Source organism: Amblyomma maculatum, chromosome 1, assembly GCF_055883805.1.
Source record: "Amblyomma maculatum isolate TAMU_Amacu chromosome 1, ASM5588380v1, whole genome shotgun sequence".
Taxonomy (NCBI): Eukaryota; Metazoa; Arthropoda; class Arachnida; order Ixodida; family Ixodidae; genus Amblyomma; species Amblyomma maculatum.
Genome location: NC_139344.1, coordinates 86,852,604 through 86,872,973, shown reverse-complemented (window position 1 = coordinate 86,872,973; position 20,370 = coordinate 86,852,604). Strand labels below are relative to the sequence as shown.

Genomic DNA, 20,370 nt, shown 5'->3' with positions numbered 1-20,370 from the left:
TGGTGCTGAAAAGCTTTCTGAAATCAAAGTACTCGAACCTTCCAGTTTTGAGCAAAACTGTAGTATGCTTATTCGTGATGATCAATGAGCTTTAAGATATCGGTGAGCTTGCTTTCAAAATTTCTTATGCTTTTTTCAATGTTTGAGACCCTGGCATTGACCTCAGTGATAGCAGCTTTAGTAGCTTCAACCTTTTTAAGCTTTCAACTCAATTTCGTCTAGCTTTTTCTGTATGTTCTTCTGTACCTGCAGTATTTCAGATAGCTGTTCCTCAGTAGTGGGGCCTAGGTTTGGTTCTGTGTCTCCACATAGCATCAGTAAGAATGAAAGACAATTTTACCCCGCAGAACTAATAATAACAATGCTTTGTGGGCATGGCAGCTGGATAAAACACCGGTTACTGGTTTTAACAGAAGAGGTTTGGCTACTAACCTACATGAAAAGAATGGGTTTGACATGACGCTGCCAGGTGACCAGGTGCCCACTGAAGAAATTCGGAAGAAGCGGACTTCTTAAATCGGTCGGCGCTAACGTCGATGACGCTGGACGCAGGATTGCCCGGCAGTCATTGTAGCGCAGCTAATCTTGTGTGCAGGCTCCTTTTGGGTAAGGCGCTTCAATGATGAGGTGCGTCGAGTCTTGTAGCGCACTGGCTTAGCAGTAGTAGTGAGCAGAACGAACTGCATGAAAAGACGAAATGGGTTTGACACGATGCTGCCAGGTGACAAGCTTCTTGCTCACTGAAGAAATTTGGAAGAAGCGAGCTTCTTAAATCGGTCGGCGCAGACGATGATGGCACTGGATGCACGATTGCCCAGTGGTCGTCGTAGTGCGGCTAATCTTGTGGGCACGCTCACTCCTTTTGGGCTTTTGGGTAAGGCGCTTCGACGATGAGGTGCGTCGCATCTTTGTAACATGCTGGCCTTGCTTTAGTGGCGAGCAGAATGAACCGCATGAAAAGAAGAAATGGGTTTGACATGACGCTGCCAGGTGCCCAGCCAAAGTGCCCAGATTAGCATTCTGCGCATGCAGAATGCTAAGCTGAAATGGCGAAGGGTGTGGCGAGGTGTGTTTGGCATCCCCTTGTCTGCTCCAACCTTATTCTAAAGCTGCCTAATGAGGCAAGCCCAACCTCTCCCGTTGCTCTATTAACATAGTTGGCAACATTTCCTTTGTTCTCTTACCCAATGTCAAAGGCCACAGTTGCACAACGACACGTTTGGTAAACAATGTGACGCTTATAACACTGCATACAGGGCCATGCTACTACTTCGGCGGGAGCAGGTGAGAAAATCAAACCAAGTTTCCATAATCAACATCAAGGAATTACATGTAAGAATGAGTACATGATGAAAGAATGAAGCACAACTGTGGATATAGCAAGCGATCGCAGTACAAAATTCGTGAATGTTGGCATAAAAAAAAAAAAAAAAAAAAAAACGACGGAAAAAGGGGGGGATAGAGACAATAGCCCCTTTAACATTGTTATTCCATTGTGCAAATTATTTTCCCTTTCTTTAAGTTGGTTCTTGGGGGAAAGGAACGCGCAGTACCTCAGTTATCGATGAAAACCTACAGCTACAATTAAGAGCAAACCTATGTTGTGGGCTCGAATCCCTATTGCAACTTTTCTACCTTGACTACAGTCGAACCCGGATATATCGAACTCGAAGGAGAGCGCGAAATAGTTCGATATACCGATAATTCGATATACAAAAATCTGCTTGTGACGGCACTTACGATGTGAGAAAACGATACCCTATTTGTCACGTAATCAACCTACTTACGTAATGAACCCATCCTCCACTTTTGCACCAGAGAAAAAAAAAAAAAAAAACGTTAAGGCCAGCTCGCTTACATCCAAGCGACTGAGCGATCTCAGCGACGAGCGGCAGTGACAGAGCGAAAAATTTCCCAACTTGTTGGAACTGCGTCCCTCTCGTCGCTCGAGCGTTTTCACTTGCATGTCGATGGTGCGTGCACGCCACTTCATTTCGATCGTCTCATCTACAGCTCATTTCTTGGCAACGTGCCAAGATGCTGGCAGCGTTAACATCACGGCGTGTTTATCTTTTGATAGCTCCTGGGTAGCGGGGAGCGAACTTGGCAGATTGCTCGTGATGGCCTGATTGCACAAGTCTGGTTCGATTTATCACACCGCGCTTGGGGTGGGCGTAGTCCACTGCCACAAAATCATTGGAAAGCGTAATATCTGCAAATGCTGTTTGAAGCGAAAAATGCTAAAGGTCGGTGTCATGATCACAGCTGACCGTGTGCTTTCGTTGATTCATATATGCAAAGATAAACGACTCTCGCAAAAAAAAAAAAGAATCTGTCGCTTCCGCAGGCGCCATAGCCATGTCAGCAGTCACGTGCAGAGGGTTTACAACACACGCTGGAGAAAGCGTCTGACGTTCTCTGAAAACGGGTTGAGCTGGCTTGGCGCATGCGTAGGGCGTACTACTGTGAACGAAGGCCGGAGAGGAAGGAGAGAGATAGCTCGGCAATAGAATGGGCACACCCTTGCGCTTCGCTCTATCGCGCTTTTCCCCTCTCGTTCCCATCGGTTCTCTTTGGTTCATTCACGCACATGGTTTGCAAACGTCACGTGCTGGCGCGCGGGAAACGATAACCGCAGATGCGCGCGCCTTTGGGGAATGGGCGCGGTGCTGCCCTAGACCAGCCGTCGTAGAACTGTCCCTTCTCATTCCTTCCGCGCGTGGCTTGAAAATGTCATGCGGCAAACGATCGAGGGTGATGCGATCGTCTTCGGGGAAGGCACACTTTCAAGTGCGTGGTGCTGAGTTCGATATATGACGCGGCTTTCCTATACTTTTACATGGGATTTTCAAGGGGATATTCCGTGCGTTCGATATACAGCAGATGTATACTAAATGGGAAGCAAAATGGTACGACACCACCCTGAACACTACACAAAGAACATTGCACCACAATTGTGATCTGAAGTGCATATTTTCTCTAGCACGTATGGAATCATGCCAAGTCTTTCCATTGCAATTCTGGGTGTGGCGACTGCCTTAAGGGGGGACACCCCTCTTAAAACTTTTTTCCTTATTTATGGGTGGATCTGACTGAAACTTGCACCATTAATGTACTTTTGCATGCTGATTTCAAATATCTGATTAGTTTTCTTGTAGATGAAATAGCTTTCAAAATAATCCCTAATTCATGTTCTTCGTTTGGAGGTGAGTTAATTACTAAACACTTTATGGCATGAGGAGAATAGCCCTGCCAGAGTGATCTAGAAGGATCATAGAGTGCCGCTAGTCATGAATTAACGTGGTAGAAGAATTTGAACCAAAGTTACAATAAGTCAAACTTTTATGAATAGAAGCCCAGGTTGGCACCTAAGATTGATAATTAATTCGGTAAATGTTGCCGCATAATAACTGTACATATTTTTGTCCTACGGCACTGTCGAAGGTTTTCTCTTTCTAACAAGACAAGAATGAGAGCTATAGCACAAATAGACTAAGAGATATCTCTCCTCCAAAATTGCAGCACCCTCAAAATTGCAGTTTTGAGAAAACGAGGAAAAACACTTCACAGCATGTAGGTGTAAATTATGTCAATGATTGATATGTCAACAAGATCAGAAACAGGTGGAAAGTGATCTGAAGCGAAAATTAATGGCCTATGCCAATTTGAGCCAAAGTTACGCAATAGGAAACGCTTGAAAGGAAAATTCCATTTGGGTACCGAAGACAACATAACCTTCTCAGCAAATTTTCTTTTGTCGTCACTGCATTTACCTTGGTTTCATGAGACTCGCAGGATTCCCTTTCTAGAAAAAAAATTTTTAAAGCAATAGCAAGAACAGGACCAGAGATATTGATCTTTAAAAAATGCAACACTACCAAAATTGGGGGATTGTCGGAAGCACTCAAGCCTCACAGCATTTAATCAGGAAGGGCAACCCCAAAGACCTCATGCTATTAAAATGCACCAGGAGCATAGTCGGGGTGCATGCTGTCGCGGTGTTTTCTTTTTTCTGTTTTAGCAACGCCAAGCGAAGCCGCCCGCTTCTTTGCAGAACGTACGCTACGGTGCAAGTCCTTTTCTTCAGCTCTCCTGGACCCAGCTGCTGTCACATTTGTACTGCATTCTTGCAGAATTGCTGCTGCTGTATGCTTGCAGCCGGCATTGAAGCGCAGCACAGCTTCTGCTGTGGCTGCTTCCACAGCAAACAGTGATGAGTGCCGCTCTTTGTGGATCAAGGTCCAGATGACCGAGTGGAAGCTTTCGTTCGAGTTCTGGGTCTTCCCCCGAATGCACCTCTGCAGCAGGCTCTTCTCTGATAAACGACTATAAACAGGCAAAAGAGCATCAGCCACATCTCTTGGCAGACTGTAATTGTGCTTTGGTGCAGGCTCCTCTTTTGCCTTTGCAGCGTTGTGGCGGCACCATGACTTCTCACCGGTAGGACACAAACTGTGTTTAGGGCAGTCATCAGTAGATGTGATGTGGTAATATGTCGCCATCACAGCTCGCTGCATGGCATCCACATCACCTACATTTGATCGAAGCGCTCGGCCATAATATATTGCCAGCTTGTCAACTAGATCAGCTGTCAGCCTTCCTCTGCCGCCAAGACTTTGCTTCCCTGCACCCTTGTGTCTCTGCAAGAGGTTGCGCAAAGCTGCTCCCATACGCTTGTGCACGTGATTTATGCAGTCCTCTTTGACTATTTCAATGTAGCCATAGATTGCAGCATCTTTAAGAGCACTGAACGTGCGACTGTCCCCATCGCATAGCATGGTTGTGTAGCGCATGTTGTGGCGCTGCAGAGATCTTTCAAACAGAATTTTGCCAGCCTCTACTTCCATTTGACCAGCCTTGGAGTTGGTGTTTTTTTGGCACTGGTGGCGTGATTTCCAAAGTTCGTAGCCGTCAGTGTTTGGCTTGGGACCAATTTCGCAGCCCAGACAAAAGTTTGACAACACCACATAATCAAGCACGTAACCAGTGAAGAGTTCCACCACGGCACCGACGCCTATATGTGATGAGTGTCCGCGCGTCATCCATGTGCCGTCGTAGCACACGGCAATGTTCCCCCTATGCCCAAAACACAAGTCATCGTAGACCTTCGCCACTGCCTGCGCGGCTTGTGCCATAGCGGTCGTGGCGGCTCGGGTAGCAGCGGGTTGCAGTGTGTTCTTCAGATGCCGTTGAAACGTCTTGTTGTGCATCCCGCGCCGCGACAACCCCATCGCCGAAAAGATATCGTTCATTGCTGTCTGGCCGTTACCGGTCGACAGCATTGCTCGACTAGCCAGAATATTCAGCTCAAAAGGATTGCACCTTTTCTCGCCGTCAACCCTCCGCGAGTTCCACTCGGCCGCAATCTCACCGCAGTTGTCGCACAGCACGATCAGTTTTACGGCGAGGCCATAGCTCCGGTCGCTGGTAATTAAACGCACGCATCCACGACACGTTTTGCACCGCACGGCATCCAGAAGGATATTCACAATGCTGAGGTCAATTACCGCATAGGAGGCTGTTCCGTCCGCATCTGACTCTGCGGACGCACCACTTGCATCGGCGAACAGCGCGGTCTTTCGTGCCGTCGCCGGCGTCGATACCAGTCTATCAAGCGTAGCCTGCTCACGGGCACTCACTTGAGTTATGTCACTGTTAGTGACAGGCGCGGTATCAATACGTACACGACTGCAGTCGGCACGAAGAATGGCGCCGTTGTCCAGCGGAATCGGAGAAGCGTCGCCGCCCGCAACGTGATCGTCACACAATCCCGCAGCACTGGCACTTGCTTCTTGCACAGTATGCAACGAAGTCACATTCTTAACGCGTTTCTTTGGTTGCTTTCGCCCGAACTTGTGCAAAGAGCGGTACTTCTTTGCGCCTGGCATGACTCTCGCGTTGCACTAGCGTGGTCGGCAGAAAGACAAAATGGCGTCACTGGGAGTCCGCATTTCAGGGCTAGCTTGCCGGAACCAACCAAACGACGCCATTTTGATCACGTGCCTTAACCGGCCAATAGTAGCGCGCGCTGCATGCTATCTTTTTGTTTGTTTTTTATGGGGAAGGCGGAGCGCACAGGGTTGCTTTCCGAAAGAAAAAATAAGCCGAAAACGCGCGCTTTCGAACGAGACCAAAATCGCCGCGGTGGAGTGCGTAGTTCTCATGCGCCGGGCGATCGAAATTGGGTGTCGTTTGTCCACAATTTAAAGGGCAGTGGGTGTGGTACTGCATTTTTTAATCGCTATAACTTCATAAATACGCGGGGTATAAGGATGAAAATTTGCGTGCAGATGCGGAATAGTGCGAGGAATACGAAAATGAAAAAATTGAAAATCCGATTTTCAGGCCGATTTTCGGTGCCAAAGAGCCGTGTCCCCCCTTAAGGCACAATGCCCAATATGCTCTCACGTAAAAGGAATCCAAGCCCCGCAACTAGCTGCCTGGTTCCCCACTTCAGTTTGCTTTTGTTATGAATCATGTCACGATCAATCGAAATAGAAAACGAAAAAGTACTAAAAATTCAAATAGCATTAATTATATGAATAAACCACAGGCCAGTAAACTGTAAACATGCGTGTGAAAGCTTGTTTACAAAGCACATCCTGGTAGCCACTCTCATTTAACATTGTAATAAAGATATAAAAATTAAAGCTGCTTGCAGGAGCTAGGGTGAAATGACTGCGGTCGCCATCATATTGCAAGTACAGTCGAACCTCGTTATAACGAACACAGATATAGCGAAATATCGGTTATAGCGAACCAAATACGAAATTTGGTTGGCCACGCTTTATTTTTACGACATTTATTCTTCTATAACGAAACCGAAAACGTCAGGTCCGCCGCGATATCGGTTGTAACGAAGAAATATTTGGTCTACTCGAGGCTCAAAACTCTAAATGTAGCATAAAAGAAGCAAAATAAATACTGAAAGTCAATTCTCAACAGCACTTTTCGTTTTTTTTTTTTTTAACGTTTGAAAAAGTTGGAAGTTCAGCCGTCTAGCACAAAAATGCGCATTTGGCTGGTCGCGCCACCTATGAACTGAGGGCAAAAACTGCAAGCTCGCGCGACGACAAAAGGCCGAAGGGTGGCGCCACTTGCCCAGCGGTGAAAGCAAGGGCAGCAACACTGGCAACCACGGCAACTGCGAGACGGTGACGGCGGTGGCGAGCCCGCGTGACTCCACCCCACTCTTTCCTCGTGCAGCGGCCGAAATGGCAACGAAGAGGAAGGCGATCTCGCTCGAGACGAAGCTGCAGATATTGAGAGCTGTGGATAGTGGCCGCAAGAAAACGGATATTGCATCGGAATTCAACGTTCCACCAAGTACGTTGTCCACCATTTTGGCCGCAAGAAAGAAGATTGAGGGCAACACCGAGGACGCCATCAAAGCTGACCGCAAAAGAGTTAGGCCTTGCCTTTACCCGGATGTGGAAGCGGCTTTGTTTTCGTGGTTTAAGGATGTAAGGGCGCGAAACTTGCCGGTCTCAGGATCACTCCTTCAAGCGAAGGCCAATAGCCTGGCCTGCGTACTGGGACATGATGATTTTCGTGCAAGTAGCGGTTGGCTACAACGCTTCAAAGATAGGCACGAGATCGCATGCCACACTTTGTCTGGCGAAGGTTCTGCTGTTGACGCGGAGTCGTGTGATAAGTGGCTGGAGAACTTTCGACCTTTGCTCCAGGAATACGACGAGCGCAACGTATATAACGTGGACGAAACCGGCGTGTTCTTCAAGTTGTTGCCAGAGCGGTCGCTGGCAGTCAAGAATGAAACCTGCCATGGAGGCAAAAAGAATAAAGACCGGGTGACGGTTGTCGTTGCCGTGAACATGGACGGCTCAGACAAAAGACGGCTCACTGTCATCGGCAAGTCTGCACGTCCGAGGTGCCTGAAAGGCGTCCGGAATTTGCAAGTTGAATATGTTTCTAACAAGAAAGCATGGATGACAGCCAAACTTTTCGAAGACTGGCTCAGAGCTTTCGACGAGGACATGGAGAGGCAGCAGAGGAAGGTCCTTTTGCTATTGGACAACTGTTCAGCACACAAAGTCTCTGTCGTGCTGAAGGCAGTTCGCTTGGTGTTTCTGCCACCAAACGCAACTTCAGCTTTGCAGCCGTTGGACAAGGGCATCATCCGTTCGCTCAAGTGCAATTACCGGAAGCGTTTGGTGATGCGGCTGGTCTTCGATATTGATCAACGCAAGTCAACAACCATAAACATCAAGACGACGCTCGAAATGTTGTATGGATCATGGAATGAGGTGACGCAGTCCACAATAAGGAACTGTTTCGCGAATGCCGGTTTTGTTTTGCCTACCGTCGAAGACGAAGTTCAGCCCGAAAACCTAGTAGAGGTGGAACGAACTTGGGATCGACTGGCGCTCCCAGGCATCGCATTTGAAGATTTTGTTTCGGCCGACGAGAACTTGGCCGTGGCGCCGGAGCTGACGGATCAGGAAATTGTGGATCGTGTCGTGTTGCCTGAGGATAACAGCAGCAGCGATAGCGAAAGTGACGAAGGCGAACGGGATGAGCCACCGATAAACAGTGCGGACGCCGCAGACATGGCCAGGAGGCTGAGAGGCTATTTGGAAAAGCTCCCTATGGCCAAAACTGCTGAAATGGAAAAGGCCCTCACGTGCGTGGACGTCGTGGAAAACTTCATTCTGCAGAATGCTGTGAAAAGCCACCAGACGAAGATAACATCATTCTTCAAATAAATGAACGCAGATCTGTTTTGCCAAACGAACTTTGTCATGTTGTATTTCGACTCCCATATTCCGGTCTATTTTGTTTGAAATGCCACAAGGACACAGGTAAGGATTACTTCGTTTATAGTGGGTTCGAAGCCAAGAATAATGCATTTCAGTATATCTTGAATATTCGCGCAAGCCAAATTGTGGCTTTGCAGCCGATATTTATGTCTACTGTTACAACGAATATCGTATATAACGAACTAATTTACGGTTCCGATGCTACTTCGTTATAACGAGGTTCGACTGTAGCAAGGTTCTAGGCCACATTAAATCTGACGCCTTCAAAATATATTCATTAACGCTGGTGAAGTAAACTCCTTAGTAGCGCTGCACCAGCTTACAATTCTGAGGCTACTACAGCCAATTTATTTAACACAGTAACACTCCTGAGACGCACATGTAAGACTTCCTAAATGCTGTGAAAGTCAAGTAATCCCTGTCATTGCAGATGACATGAGTGTTCCCATGTGCTCCTGATGCAGCTCAATGCAGAAGAGGCAAAGAAGGCTAGCTTAGAAAAGTAGTAATGCCGAAGGCTCCCAGGTGGCAAAACTATGTGTGAAAGCTTTGCAAGAAAATAAATAAGCAGTACAGTGTAACCGCTTATAACGTAGGTTGCAGGAGCTGCAAAGTCAGCACGATACGCGGTACCGCGCTATAACCAACACATTGTTTTTTTTTTCAGGTCAAAATACATGCCAGATGAATAATTTCCCTTTCAAAAACACCTTACTAATCAGTGAATGAAGAGCAGCCTACTAAGTCTGCTGCACGGTTAGATCAGTTTTAGCATGCCGCACACAGCACAACTGTGAAAATTACTGTGACTGCCGCTTTGGAACTGCTATCAGCGCATGCCCAGTTCCGCAGAGGCGGTCGCACTAACCGCTGCAGTCACAATCTATGCGGTAATTTAAGACATCCCTTGGCTCTTTTCATTCTCACAAAGAATGCGAGGAGTCTCGGAACAAGACTTTTTGTTTGGAAAACAAGCGTCGTGGTGATGCTGGCCTAACGTTCAGTGCAATATTACGGCAACCAATGATATACCTTCATTCGGGGGGGACTGTCTTGTCATCACGAAAATACAGTCTCTCGCAAATCGTTTAGTGCACGTCAAAGAAAGCTAGCCGAACATCTGTTCCAGCAGCACCCTGATATTTCACAATTCGCCGCCACATGAGAAATGCGATGCTGCCATTGCACAATCAAACTTGAACACAGACACAATCACAACAAGCGTTTCCAGTCACTCTTTTACGAAAGGAGCAATGTGCTAGTGAAGGAAAGCATTAGACAGGTCATGGCACGAAAACGTGGTGTGATGTGCTGTGCCAAGCAGGGAACAGCTGCGATGTCATCGAGTGGACTTGTTTACTATAGCCAGTATTTCACTTTGTGCGACCGCATAATTGCATTGAATCCCGCAGAAGGCAGACCGGTGGCCAGCGAAAACTGTGTTTTAATGGGTCCCGCACTAAAAACGGTTACACTGTGAGTGGTGTCCACAGTATTTGCAAATAGTTCAGGTCTAGTGCAGCATCATCCCGCATATACATATTAGAATGTAGCTGCCAGTGAATTACCTAATCAGGAGCTCCGTAGCAGCTCTAGTTTCTCAGTAAAGCATAAGTTTCAGAACTGCTGAAAATTTGCATAACTAATTGGGACATCAAATAAGGTGATCTTGAACTATAAAGCTTTGCCCCTAATTATTCCCTGCTATTTACTCTTCACAACAATAAAGGATTGAGAGCCAAAGAGATGCAGCACAAAATCCTGATTGTACTTATCCCCCTTACACTTGAGAAGTTGACATGTCATGTTATCTGCACTCGCAATGGCAATCGTTGCAAGCAAAATGACGCATGAAATAGTGCTGACACGGATATCAACCTTAAGGAAAAAAAAAAAAAAAAAGACAATTCTAAAATACTGCTGAAATGCCGGAGAGACTGCATTATGAAAAAATGAGTTCTGAACTCAGCGAAAAGTATAGGGGCATATTGCTGGAAAAGAAAAAAAAAATGGCAGGTCCATCAGAAGCATGCCGCCAGCCAAACCTACACCATGCACGTAGCTGTGACACACTGCCAAGTATTGAATAAGATGAACCAGTACGAACAAAAGTAAACGGAGCAAGCTATTTGCTTCTAAAATTATTCACGCGTTGCATAATTGAATGGTATCATGGTATGTGCGAACCGGTAGCAGATGCCAGTGGCCTTTCAGTTACACAAATATTGTTTTTTTATCTCCAGTGCCGAAGGCATGATTTTAATCCATGGTCCGTTTACTCTGTCTGCACCTGTACTATCTAGTTTGAGGCCAAAGCCTACCTCTGAATTTTGGCGTTGGTTTCTGCTTATCATGGCAATACCCCTTTCAAGGCACTATGTCAATCAACGTTCACCTCAAGAAATATCTGCTGCACTGACTCCCTTCCCTTCTGATGGCCTTATGCTACTGCAATCGTGGCAACATTTTTACATACACAAGGATAAAGCTTTTATTGCTGTAATTTGTACCTCAGAATAGGAGAGGGTGCCAAAGGCTCAATTAAGTGCATGAGAGATGCCATCAGCCATAAACACCAAAACTATTACTGGGAAGACTCATGATAACGCATTCTAGAAAACCTTGCTAACACTATGCACTAATTTCTCATAGCATGATGGGTGCAACCATCTTTTTTTTTTTTTTTTACAACAGCCGATAGCAACTATAACAATGTGCTGGGTTACGCTATACAATAGTGTCTATATTTAAATGCTAAAAGCACAACACTTACACTGAACGTTGATGTCAAGTCTGACCTGGTTATAATCTTCCTTGGACTGACCTGAAAAGAAACGAGATTAAAAATAAAAAAATAAAAAAAGCATGTGTTATTTTTTAGCAGAAAGGACTACAGGCATAACTACAAAAGCATACCAGTGAGATAACTAAACTTGGTAGTGGTATTTGACACACCTTTTGGGGACATAAAACTTTTTAACAGCTCATTTAAATGCAACTCAAAATGCTTACATATGTTTCGGAGGCATGACTCAGCAAGCAGTTGAGTGCCTGGAACTTTTTTTTCCACGAGGCTACAAAACGCCCCGCGGATACAGTGCTAAAATGGTAGATATCCATGATAAGGAATGTTCTGCGCAACAGCGGTGGTATCAACTGCGTTTTCTGATGGTGACCTCTGCTTCCTCTGCAGTGAAGACAGAGTAAAACTATTTTTACTGCTCTTATAGGATTGCCTTAGCCATACAACCCTGCATTCTTCTCTGGAATCTACAGCGTCTGCTGCAAGACCTTAATTGCTTCGTAAACTCAATTGCCACCTGCCATGGTAGGCAGGAGGCAGCTGAACTATGTACCACCTGCCCCAATGGTTTAGTTACTGGTTTAACGTCCCAAAGTGACTCAGACTATGAGAGATGCCATTTGAGAGTTGAATTTAGAGGAGTTTTCATGGTGGCGATAAAAGGCAAATGAAATATTTTATCAGCAATCAATGGCGTTACATACAGTTTGGAAGCTAGACTCACGACGCAAGTTCAACTGCACTAAGTTGATGAAGCAGTGGAACTCAGCCAAGTCTAAATTTAAACTTGGAGTAGCCATGAAGACAGTGAGACAGGTGTCATTACTGAAACTGAGATTCCAAAACTTCAATTCATGCTACATGGCCTTCAACACCAAAGACAGAGGCTCCAGCTCAGCAATAGGTAACAAAAATGGCCACCATTTTCGAAGCAGCAACATCTGTTTAGGAACAGCCTGAAGAATCTGCTAAGATTTCAGGTCCCGGCATAGCTTAGTAGAGTTATAAATAACCTGCCACAATTAGCAAGATGCTAAAAAAAAAAAAAAAAAAAAAGGAAGGAAGAAGATCAACATCAAATTTGACTACAGCTGCATTCTCTATAAAGTTATAAGCTTCGACGTTTCAGCCAAGCCGTAGAGCATATTACTTAAAAAAATGCAAAGGCTAAACCTAACAACTCGAATTCCTGTACGTGATGCAAAACCTCACATGACGCTTTGATTATACTGGCATGGTAATACACGTTTAACCACCAGTTGATGCTTTTAATGCTTTCAATATTCAATTATTTACTGAACAGCTTAAAAGAGTATTAAAGGGCTAGTACAACATGGTAAAGCAGAGCCAGGAAGCAGTAGCTATCACAATAACCGCCTGCAACTCACCCAACGATATTTCAATGCCATGGATAATTATGTCGGCAGCAGCCACGAGGGTTTGCGAATTTAAACAGCCTCAATGAGATCCCGTTTCCATGATAAGTAAGCGTCTGGCTAAAAACTTCTAACCTTTATTAGTTTTACACTATACGCTTCAAGAAGAGTTTTCACAGCTCAAATATCATTTATTTGAAGACAAAGTTTAATAATGTGTAAGCACTGTATGACTATGTTAGCGTTTTCATGTCATCATGAGCTTGTCCACACGATTACATTCGGACAAACGAGTTTATAAGAAAAAAAAAATGGTTGCGTCAGATAGAGCATCAAACAAAAAATCTCGATATTAGAAGGTGCATGTGGATTATTTAGTTAATTAATTAGAACCAACTACGTTAGTCAGATGTCGAAATAGCCGGCAGAGTAATTCCGACATCCAAAGGGGGTCACGTGGTACTCTACTTCCGGTGACGTAGGCCTAAGTTCCAGTGGCGGAAAACTTGAAATGTTTGAACGTGCGGGAAAAGGTGTGATTTGCGTGCACAGATGGGTAGGAATGGTTAGAAAGTGAGTAAAGAGAGGTAATCAACCAAATGCAGTCTGAAAAATTCAGAGAGCACTGCAGATTCTGCAGTGCAGAAATGTGAAAGCCTGAGCGTTGCTGCTGCACACGGTACATTGCCCGCCCCTTGTCGAACACAACCAGCATTGTGTAATTGGTTTAAAGGAAAGGCGCAGTATCTGTCACTCGCGGAATCCTGGCGACACGTCTCGCGGACAACACAGCAACGCTCAGGCTTAGCACTTTTCCAGTGTAGACTCTGCAGTGATCTCGGAATTTTTTTTTTTTTTTTTTCAATACTGAAAGGCAGGAGCTTCAAGGTTAGCTAAACAGATATATCCAGGAGCACATACAGTAAATGACATCAATGGGAGTCAACTCAGGCCAATATTTTTTACTACAGGGGTGGTAGGAAGCTTGGACATAGCATAAAATGCAACTGGGAAAAGGGGAGGGATAGGCCACAAAAACTGAAATGAAAGGTAGCAGAAGCAGCATAAACAAAAAGCAAAATGGCAATGACAAAAAGAGAGAACATGAATACAGCATGGCATAAAGGCAGAAAAGAAAAACATTAGCAAGAAGTACTATATTAGCAACAGTGCGCTTGATGCCGCATCAGCAGCATTTAGTACACAGCCGTAATAAATATGAAAGGTAGCATGCTTCCACTGGTGTCACCTTTTGAAGCAGGTCACAACATACCTCATCGGCATTCCAAATCTGAACCACTTCGTCTGTAGTGATGACAGAGATCAGCTCCTCTCCTGACCGCTGCCTCACCCACTGCATCTTGTTCTATGAGCACATTAAAACAATAATGAGAAACCACACAGTTATTGAGAAAGCGAATTAGTATTGATAAAAAAAAAATGCGTGAGCTGAACAGAGCAAGGCCTAGCCAAGCCAATCAACTCGGAGTGATGACTGAGCAGAGTTTTCTAAGGAAGCCACAAGGCGCACCATGCATCTTGCATTTGCAGTAGGGCTGAAGACTATAACATGCAGCCAAAAGTTGCTCTCTGTTGGGGGCTACTGAGAGTATAATACAGCGGTGGGCATGATACCCGATACCCTAACATACACCGATACACGGTACAGAACCAAATACAACTTCTAATACAGACACCTAATAGCGCATCGCCAATATGCGGCAGAAGTTCATAAAATAATAAGGCTGGAAAGACACACCTTAAAATTTTTCCAATGCTTTTTTTTCATTAGCTGCAGGCCCTAATCTTCGGCTTGTGATACTGTTTCATGATCACCAATATTATTCACCTCCTGCCTTTGCCTCTCCATGTGTAGGATTCCTGGACTTAAGAAAGCCGAGCCATTATTTCTTACCCACTGTGCTTAGCAAAGCAGATGTCTGAACATTCTGCATTAAACGCAGAAAGGAAAACAACAAAAATGAAAGAGCTAAAAGTTATTAATACGTAAAACATACTTTGCTATTTTAGTTAACATTCGCACTAACAGCCAATCTGAAGCAGTGGTACAATGTTGTGCTCTAAGCAAAGAAGAAAAAAAAAAGCCTCTTTACAGGAGCCCATGAGCATGGTGCATTTTTTAATACAAAGCCCTTTATCAGCAATTGATACCCCACTAACCCGAGGATCCAAGAGGTTTATTTAAAGGAGTAAGACAAGTAATCTACCTAATATTTAGATTCAAGTTTTATGCTTTGTAATGATGCTTAAGACATTACTTTTACATGAAACAACACATAATACTCCCCTACAATCACAGAAATTTCATAATAGAATTTTTTCTCACTTGTTTCAGCTTCAACAGCCGAGCGATAGCTGTGACGTCGATGTGAAGTCTAGGTCACAAGATGGAAGAAATAAACGTCGATATAATCATTCCACTGTCTTTTTATTCAACGCCAAAGCCAGCCTGCTACATGAACAGGAATCACAATAAGTGAAGAGAGAGCGATTATATTGCTGTTGTTTGATGTTGCACATGACCTAGACTTGACTGTGATGTCACAGCCATCTCTCGGCTGCTGAAACCGAAAAACTGGAACTGGTCAGAAAAGAAAATTCGATTATAAATTATTCAGCGGTCGCAGGAAAAAAACCCCGCTATGATCCATATACAGACATGTCTTATGCATCATTAATAAGAAGCAAAATGCCATCAAAATTTGCCGTCTATAAAATCAAGTTTCACAAAACTTCTTGAGAATAGTGGCTTGTTGAAACGCAGTCTTTCTATAACAACAAATATACACCAACTGATGCAATTGACGCTGCTGACAATAATGAGCCATTAACCCAAGTGTGAGAGTGCGCATGACCGTGCCCAGAAAGTAAACAAATGATCTTAGTCTTCGAGCTCCTGAGCATGACAGCGGAAATCTTCACTTCTTTTTGCAACCCCTACAGACGAAAACAGGGGAAACGGGATGCTGTTTCTACCAAAACGGTGAGCACATTTTTTCTCCCTCACAGTGATACTGCGAAATGTATATGCTGCCTATCTGCTAGGCAATGGGTAAGAGAAGAAAGAAGGTTAACCAAGACAACGCCGTTGAGACCAAAGCGCCGCCGGGCCAAAGCAAGACTCAGAGCAACCTCAAATTCTGAGGGACTTCTTTTTTTATTAAGTACTGTTAAAGCACAAGATACAAAAAAATACACCAAACGTATTGAAAAATAGTATCGAAGATACATATATCTTCAACACCGCTCATGCCTGGTCTCATGTTTGGAGCAAATCAAAGGCTCTTTCTGAAGGTATTCACACCAAAAAATTTCGGCAATAAAATACAGCAGTATAACTGCTTCTGGATTTGGACAGCTTCTGGGCTGAGCAAGTATGCATTGTTTGGCTGCCATGGAGACAAGGCCCCAGAAAGCACCTCAAACTTAAAAAGGCACCCACCCCGAGAAAGCAGAATGTCAACCAATAATGCGTATGGGTGCTTATTTAGGTCGTAGTGATAGCCAAAAGATCCCTCAACAAATCAGCGCTTGACATCATCACCAGCCGGACTATACCCAATGCAGAGCAAAGGCCTCTCCCCTATTCCTCCAATTACCCTGGTCCTGTGCTAGCTGCACCCACTTGACCCCTGTGAACCTCTTAACCTCATCTGTCCACCTAACTTTCCGCTGCCCCATGGTACACTTTCCTTCCCTTGGAATCCAATTTGTTACCCTTAGCGACCACCGCTTATTCTCTCTTCACATTATATGCCCATTTCTTCTTGATTTCCACTACAATGTCTTCAAGTCGGGTTCTTTCTCTGACCCACTCTACACGCTCCCTACCTCGTAATGTTACAACTACCACTTTCCGTTCCATAGCTCTCTGCATTGTCCTCAACTTATATAGAACCCTTTTTGTTAGCCTCCAAGCTTCAGGCCCACAGGCGAGTACAGGTAAGAACTGTTAGATGCTTTCCTCTTGAGCGATACCAATAAGCTGTTGGTCATAATCTGCGAGCACTTGCAAAATGCACTCCACCCCAATCTTATTCTCCTAGTTATTTCGCTTTAATGGTCCGGGTCTGCGTTTATTATCTGTCCTAATTAGACATATTCACCTACTATGTCCAGTGCTTCGCTACCTATTGTGAACTGCTGTTCCTTCCCGAGGCTGTTGAGCATAAACTTAGTCTTATGCACATTTTACGCCTACATTTCTGCTTTTCCTGTCTAGCTCATCAAGCATTCTTTGCAATTCATCCACTGAGTTGCTTAGCACACAGACATAGTGCAAGAAAAAGTCTCTTTGTGAGATGCAGCTGTCATGTGGCACAGTGAAAGCTAGTGGCTGTGTAGTCAAACCACTCATCTTCCGGACTTTGCAAGCATGGCAAGGTAGGTGCACAAGATGTTTCAGCTAGTAACATTTTAGCCAGCATATGCGATTGCTCCACTTTCTTTCTGGCCATGGCCTGATTGCAGTGACAATAAGATGTCTTCCTTTATGCCCTGCCATAAACGAATTCTCAAGACTAGGGGTGTGTGAATATTCGAAACTTCGAATACGAATCTAATATGTTTGTTACTTGACTCGCATGACAAACAATGAAATTTGGAATTGACGGAATATTCAAAAATTGCCAAATACACAGAAATTTTCTAATTGACTGCAATGCTGATTGTGCAGTGAAGCATCCTCAAAACGTGACGGGGCGTTTTGTAAAGAAAGCCTTCCCGACAGTATGCACAAAGCAAAGCACATCATGAAACTCTGAACAGAGAAAAAAAAAGGTCCTCCTCACTTCAGTTTCATTTCAAATGCAGGCAACCATCATCCAGGCCTAATGGTTTTCTACAGTCTTTTCAGGCCTATTCAACAGTTCGTTAGTTTGTGGGGTTTAACGTCCCAAAGACTCTCAGGCTAAGAGAGATGCCGTAGTGGAGGATTCCAGATTTTTCGGCAACCTGGGGTTCTTTAACGTGCACTAACATCGCATACACACGGACGTCACTCCCTTTCTCCTCCATCGAAATGCAGAGCTTTCGGCTTTTTCGGACATTTCTACTGGTTTTACTGTATTCAGCATATGACAACTCCACCCAGGTTCATGCAGTCTGCCCGATTATAGTGAAGCCACTTATAGCGAAATAGCGGTTATAACTAAAGAAGTTCAATTTCCCAATCTTTTTGCATTTTCAATAAAATTTGGGTCCAGTTTTAACGAAGTGAATAAGTGCATGTCAGCGGATACAGAGAAGCGATTTTGTACCAAATGAAAAATAATGTACCAATCAGGAGATTTTTACGTCTTCAGGCAAATCCAATCAGGAGATTTTTACGTCTTCAGGCAAATTATTGTGGGAAATAAGGGCAAAATTTGGCTGATGGCGAATGCGGCGTCGTCTGTACTCCCGCAAAGCGAAAGTTTGCGTCACTGCATCGCTTGGCTTGCAGTCTTCGTGATGCGGCCTCCTGTCGTGCCATCGAGCTGGCTGCGTGGGAGGTAAAAGAAGTTAGAAAATAAAAGGCAATTTTCTACAATGCCACAGAGCAGCGGTCGACTTGGCGAATCGCAGTTCTTGAATTTCTCTACTCTTGGTTCTGGACCCGGGAGAGAGAGAGAGAGTCATGGAGAAATCGTCGCCGGAGAGAGAGAAGGGAGAGCGTTTCCTCCGCTTTTGTGGATCTTTGTATGCGCTTTTCTCGCTGGCACAATAACACCTTCTTGCATTCGTTCTGCTTCTTACCTTCGATATCTCGTGACCCCTGACTTCACCTGGACAATTCTCAGACAATGTACTGTTGTGATTGGACGAGCGGCGACAAAAGATCAAAACAGGAAGCAGGCGCCACTCACCCCTCTATTGTGATCAGGCGAGCTGCCCTCCCAAGCCAGAGCACGGAATCGTCTGGCGATGAGCGTCCAACCTCGGCGCCGGTGAGACGGTATGGCACCTGGCGCCGGCCGGCCGGCCGGAGGTAACAGTTCGTCACACGGCAGCAATTAGAGGTCCCGCCAACAAGTTGATGAACGGACAATGGAGTGGAAGCGACCAAATTCCCGTCCGTTCAATTCTCAAGCCTCGCTACTGAGAACGAGCGCGCATTTTTTCCTTTCTTCCCGTGGCGAGCCACGGAAATAGCTTTCAGCTAAGAGGTCTAGCTGAATGCAACCCAGCGACACCTGGACCGATGAGTCAGCCCAGATGTAACCACGCCCGGAGTCAAGCAGCTGACGCCATCTATGCCGTGACGGCCACCTCCTCACCCTCAAGCCAGAACCACAGAGGGACGTGTCAACGAGTGCGAACAGTGCTTGTACGTGTGTGTGAGAATGTGAAAGAGTGAGGTGACAGAGACACTCCCTCACAAACTGCCCTGCCTTTCCATCTGGGGGACATAGGGGATCAGCCCTATAAAACGGACAAGTGTGTGTCGTGGATTTGTAAACCGGAGACTGTTGCTCCAGTCAGTCTCCTACTAAAACGCTACCATGTAAATTTTGTACATAGAAGTTTTCCCATCTCACTTCAAAGTCCGAATTCCAGCCGCCTCGTCTTTGCTCCTGCCCCGATGAACCAACCAGGCCTTGAACACGCTGCCTGGATCAAAATTTACCACTGCAACCTCATGAAGCCCTATCGACAAAGGGAGGCGGTCGTCCAGCTAGCCCTGAATGCACCCGAAGAGGTAGAGACCGATTTTGTATTTCCCGGTAGGGGTACAACAACCTCTTTCACGGGAGTTCTCGAAAGGATACGTGGTGATTCAGATCTCGGCGAGCCACAAAAGGAAGACCTCCAGCAACTGCTCCCACACTTCGAGGACGTTTCCGCAGACACGCCGGGCAAAACACCCTTCGCAGATCACGACATTCAGCTGACTTCTGAGGAGCCTATTCGCTCCAGACCGTATAGCGTCTCGCCGAGACAGAAAGAGATTCTCAATAACGAGATAAGACGCATGCTTGATCTCGGTGTTATTGTACCGGCGGAAAGCGAATACACCTCCCCCATCATGCTAGTAGATGTGCCAAGAAAAGGGCCACGGCCTTGCGTTGACTACAGAAGGTTAAATGCCGTCACGCGAGATCAGCTGCGGGTGGAAATGGTCAGCGGGGCCCAGTATGTATCGACTCTCGACTCGACTCGTGGCTACTGGCAGGTCCCCTACGAAAAGGGTAAGTCGGTATGCGGCCTTTATCTTCCCCCTCTGCACTTTTCAACCGCTCGTAATGAGCTTCGGGCTCAAAAACGCGCCGTTTTGATTCTCGCGGCTGATGGATAGAGTGCTGTCAGGAACGGAAGCATACGCGCTACCCTACCTCGCCGACATTGCCGTATTTGCCGATAACTGGGAAGATCACCTGCATCACTTGCATGATATTTTAAACCAGCTGCGAGA

At 45.5% G+C, this 20,370-nt stretch overlaps 1 protein-coding gene across 3 annotated transcripts in view; it reads right to left on the bottom strand.

The window, feature by feature from the left end:
• Nucleotides 1-20,370, bottom strand: part of LOC146203083 (uncharacterized) — a 96,582-nt gene that overhangs the window by 36,814 nt on the left and 39,398 nt on the right. For 2 of the 3 annotated variants that reach the window (XM_084588504.1, XM_084588505.1), the window contains exons 8-9: nucleotides 14,230-14,322; nucleotides 11,551-11,601 (exon numbers count right to left, since the gene is read on the bottom strand). In XM_084588504.1, coding sequence (XP_084444630.1) covers nucleotides 11,551-11,601; nucleotides 14,230-14,322 — 144 coding nt within the window. The remainder of the gene's footprint in view (nucleotides 1-11,550; nucleotides 11,602-14,229; nucleotides 14,323-20,370) is intronic. The other variant, XM_084588506.1, reaches the window with a different exon arrangement.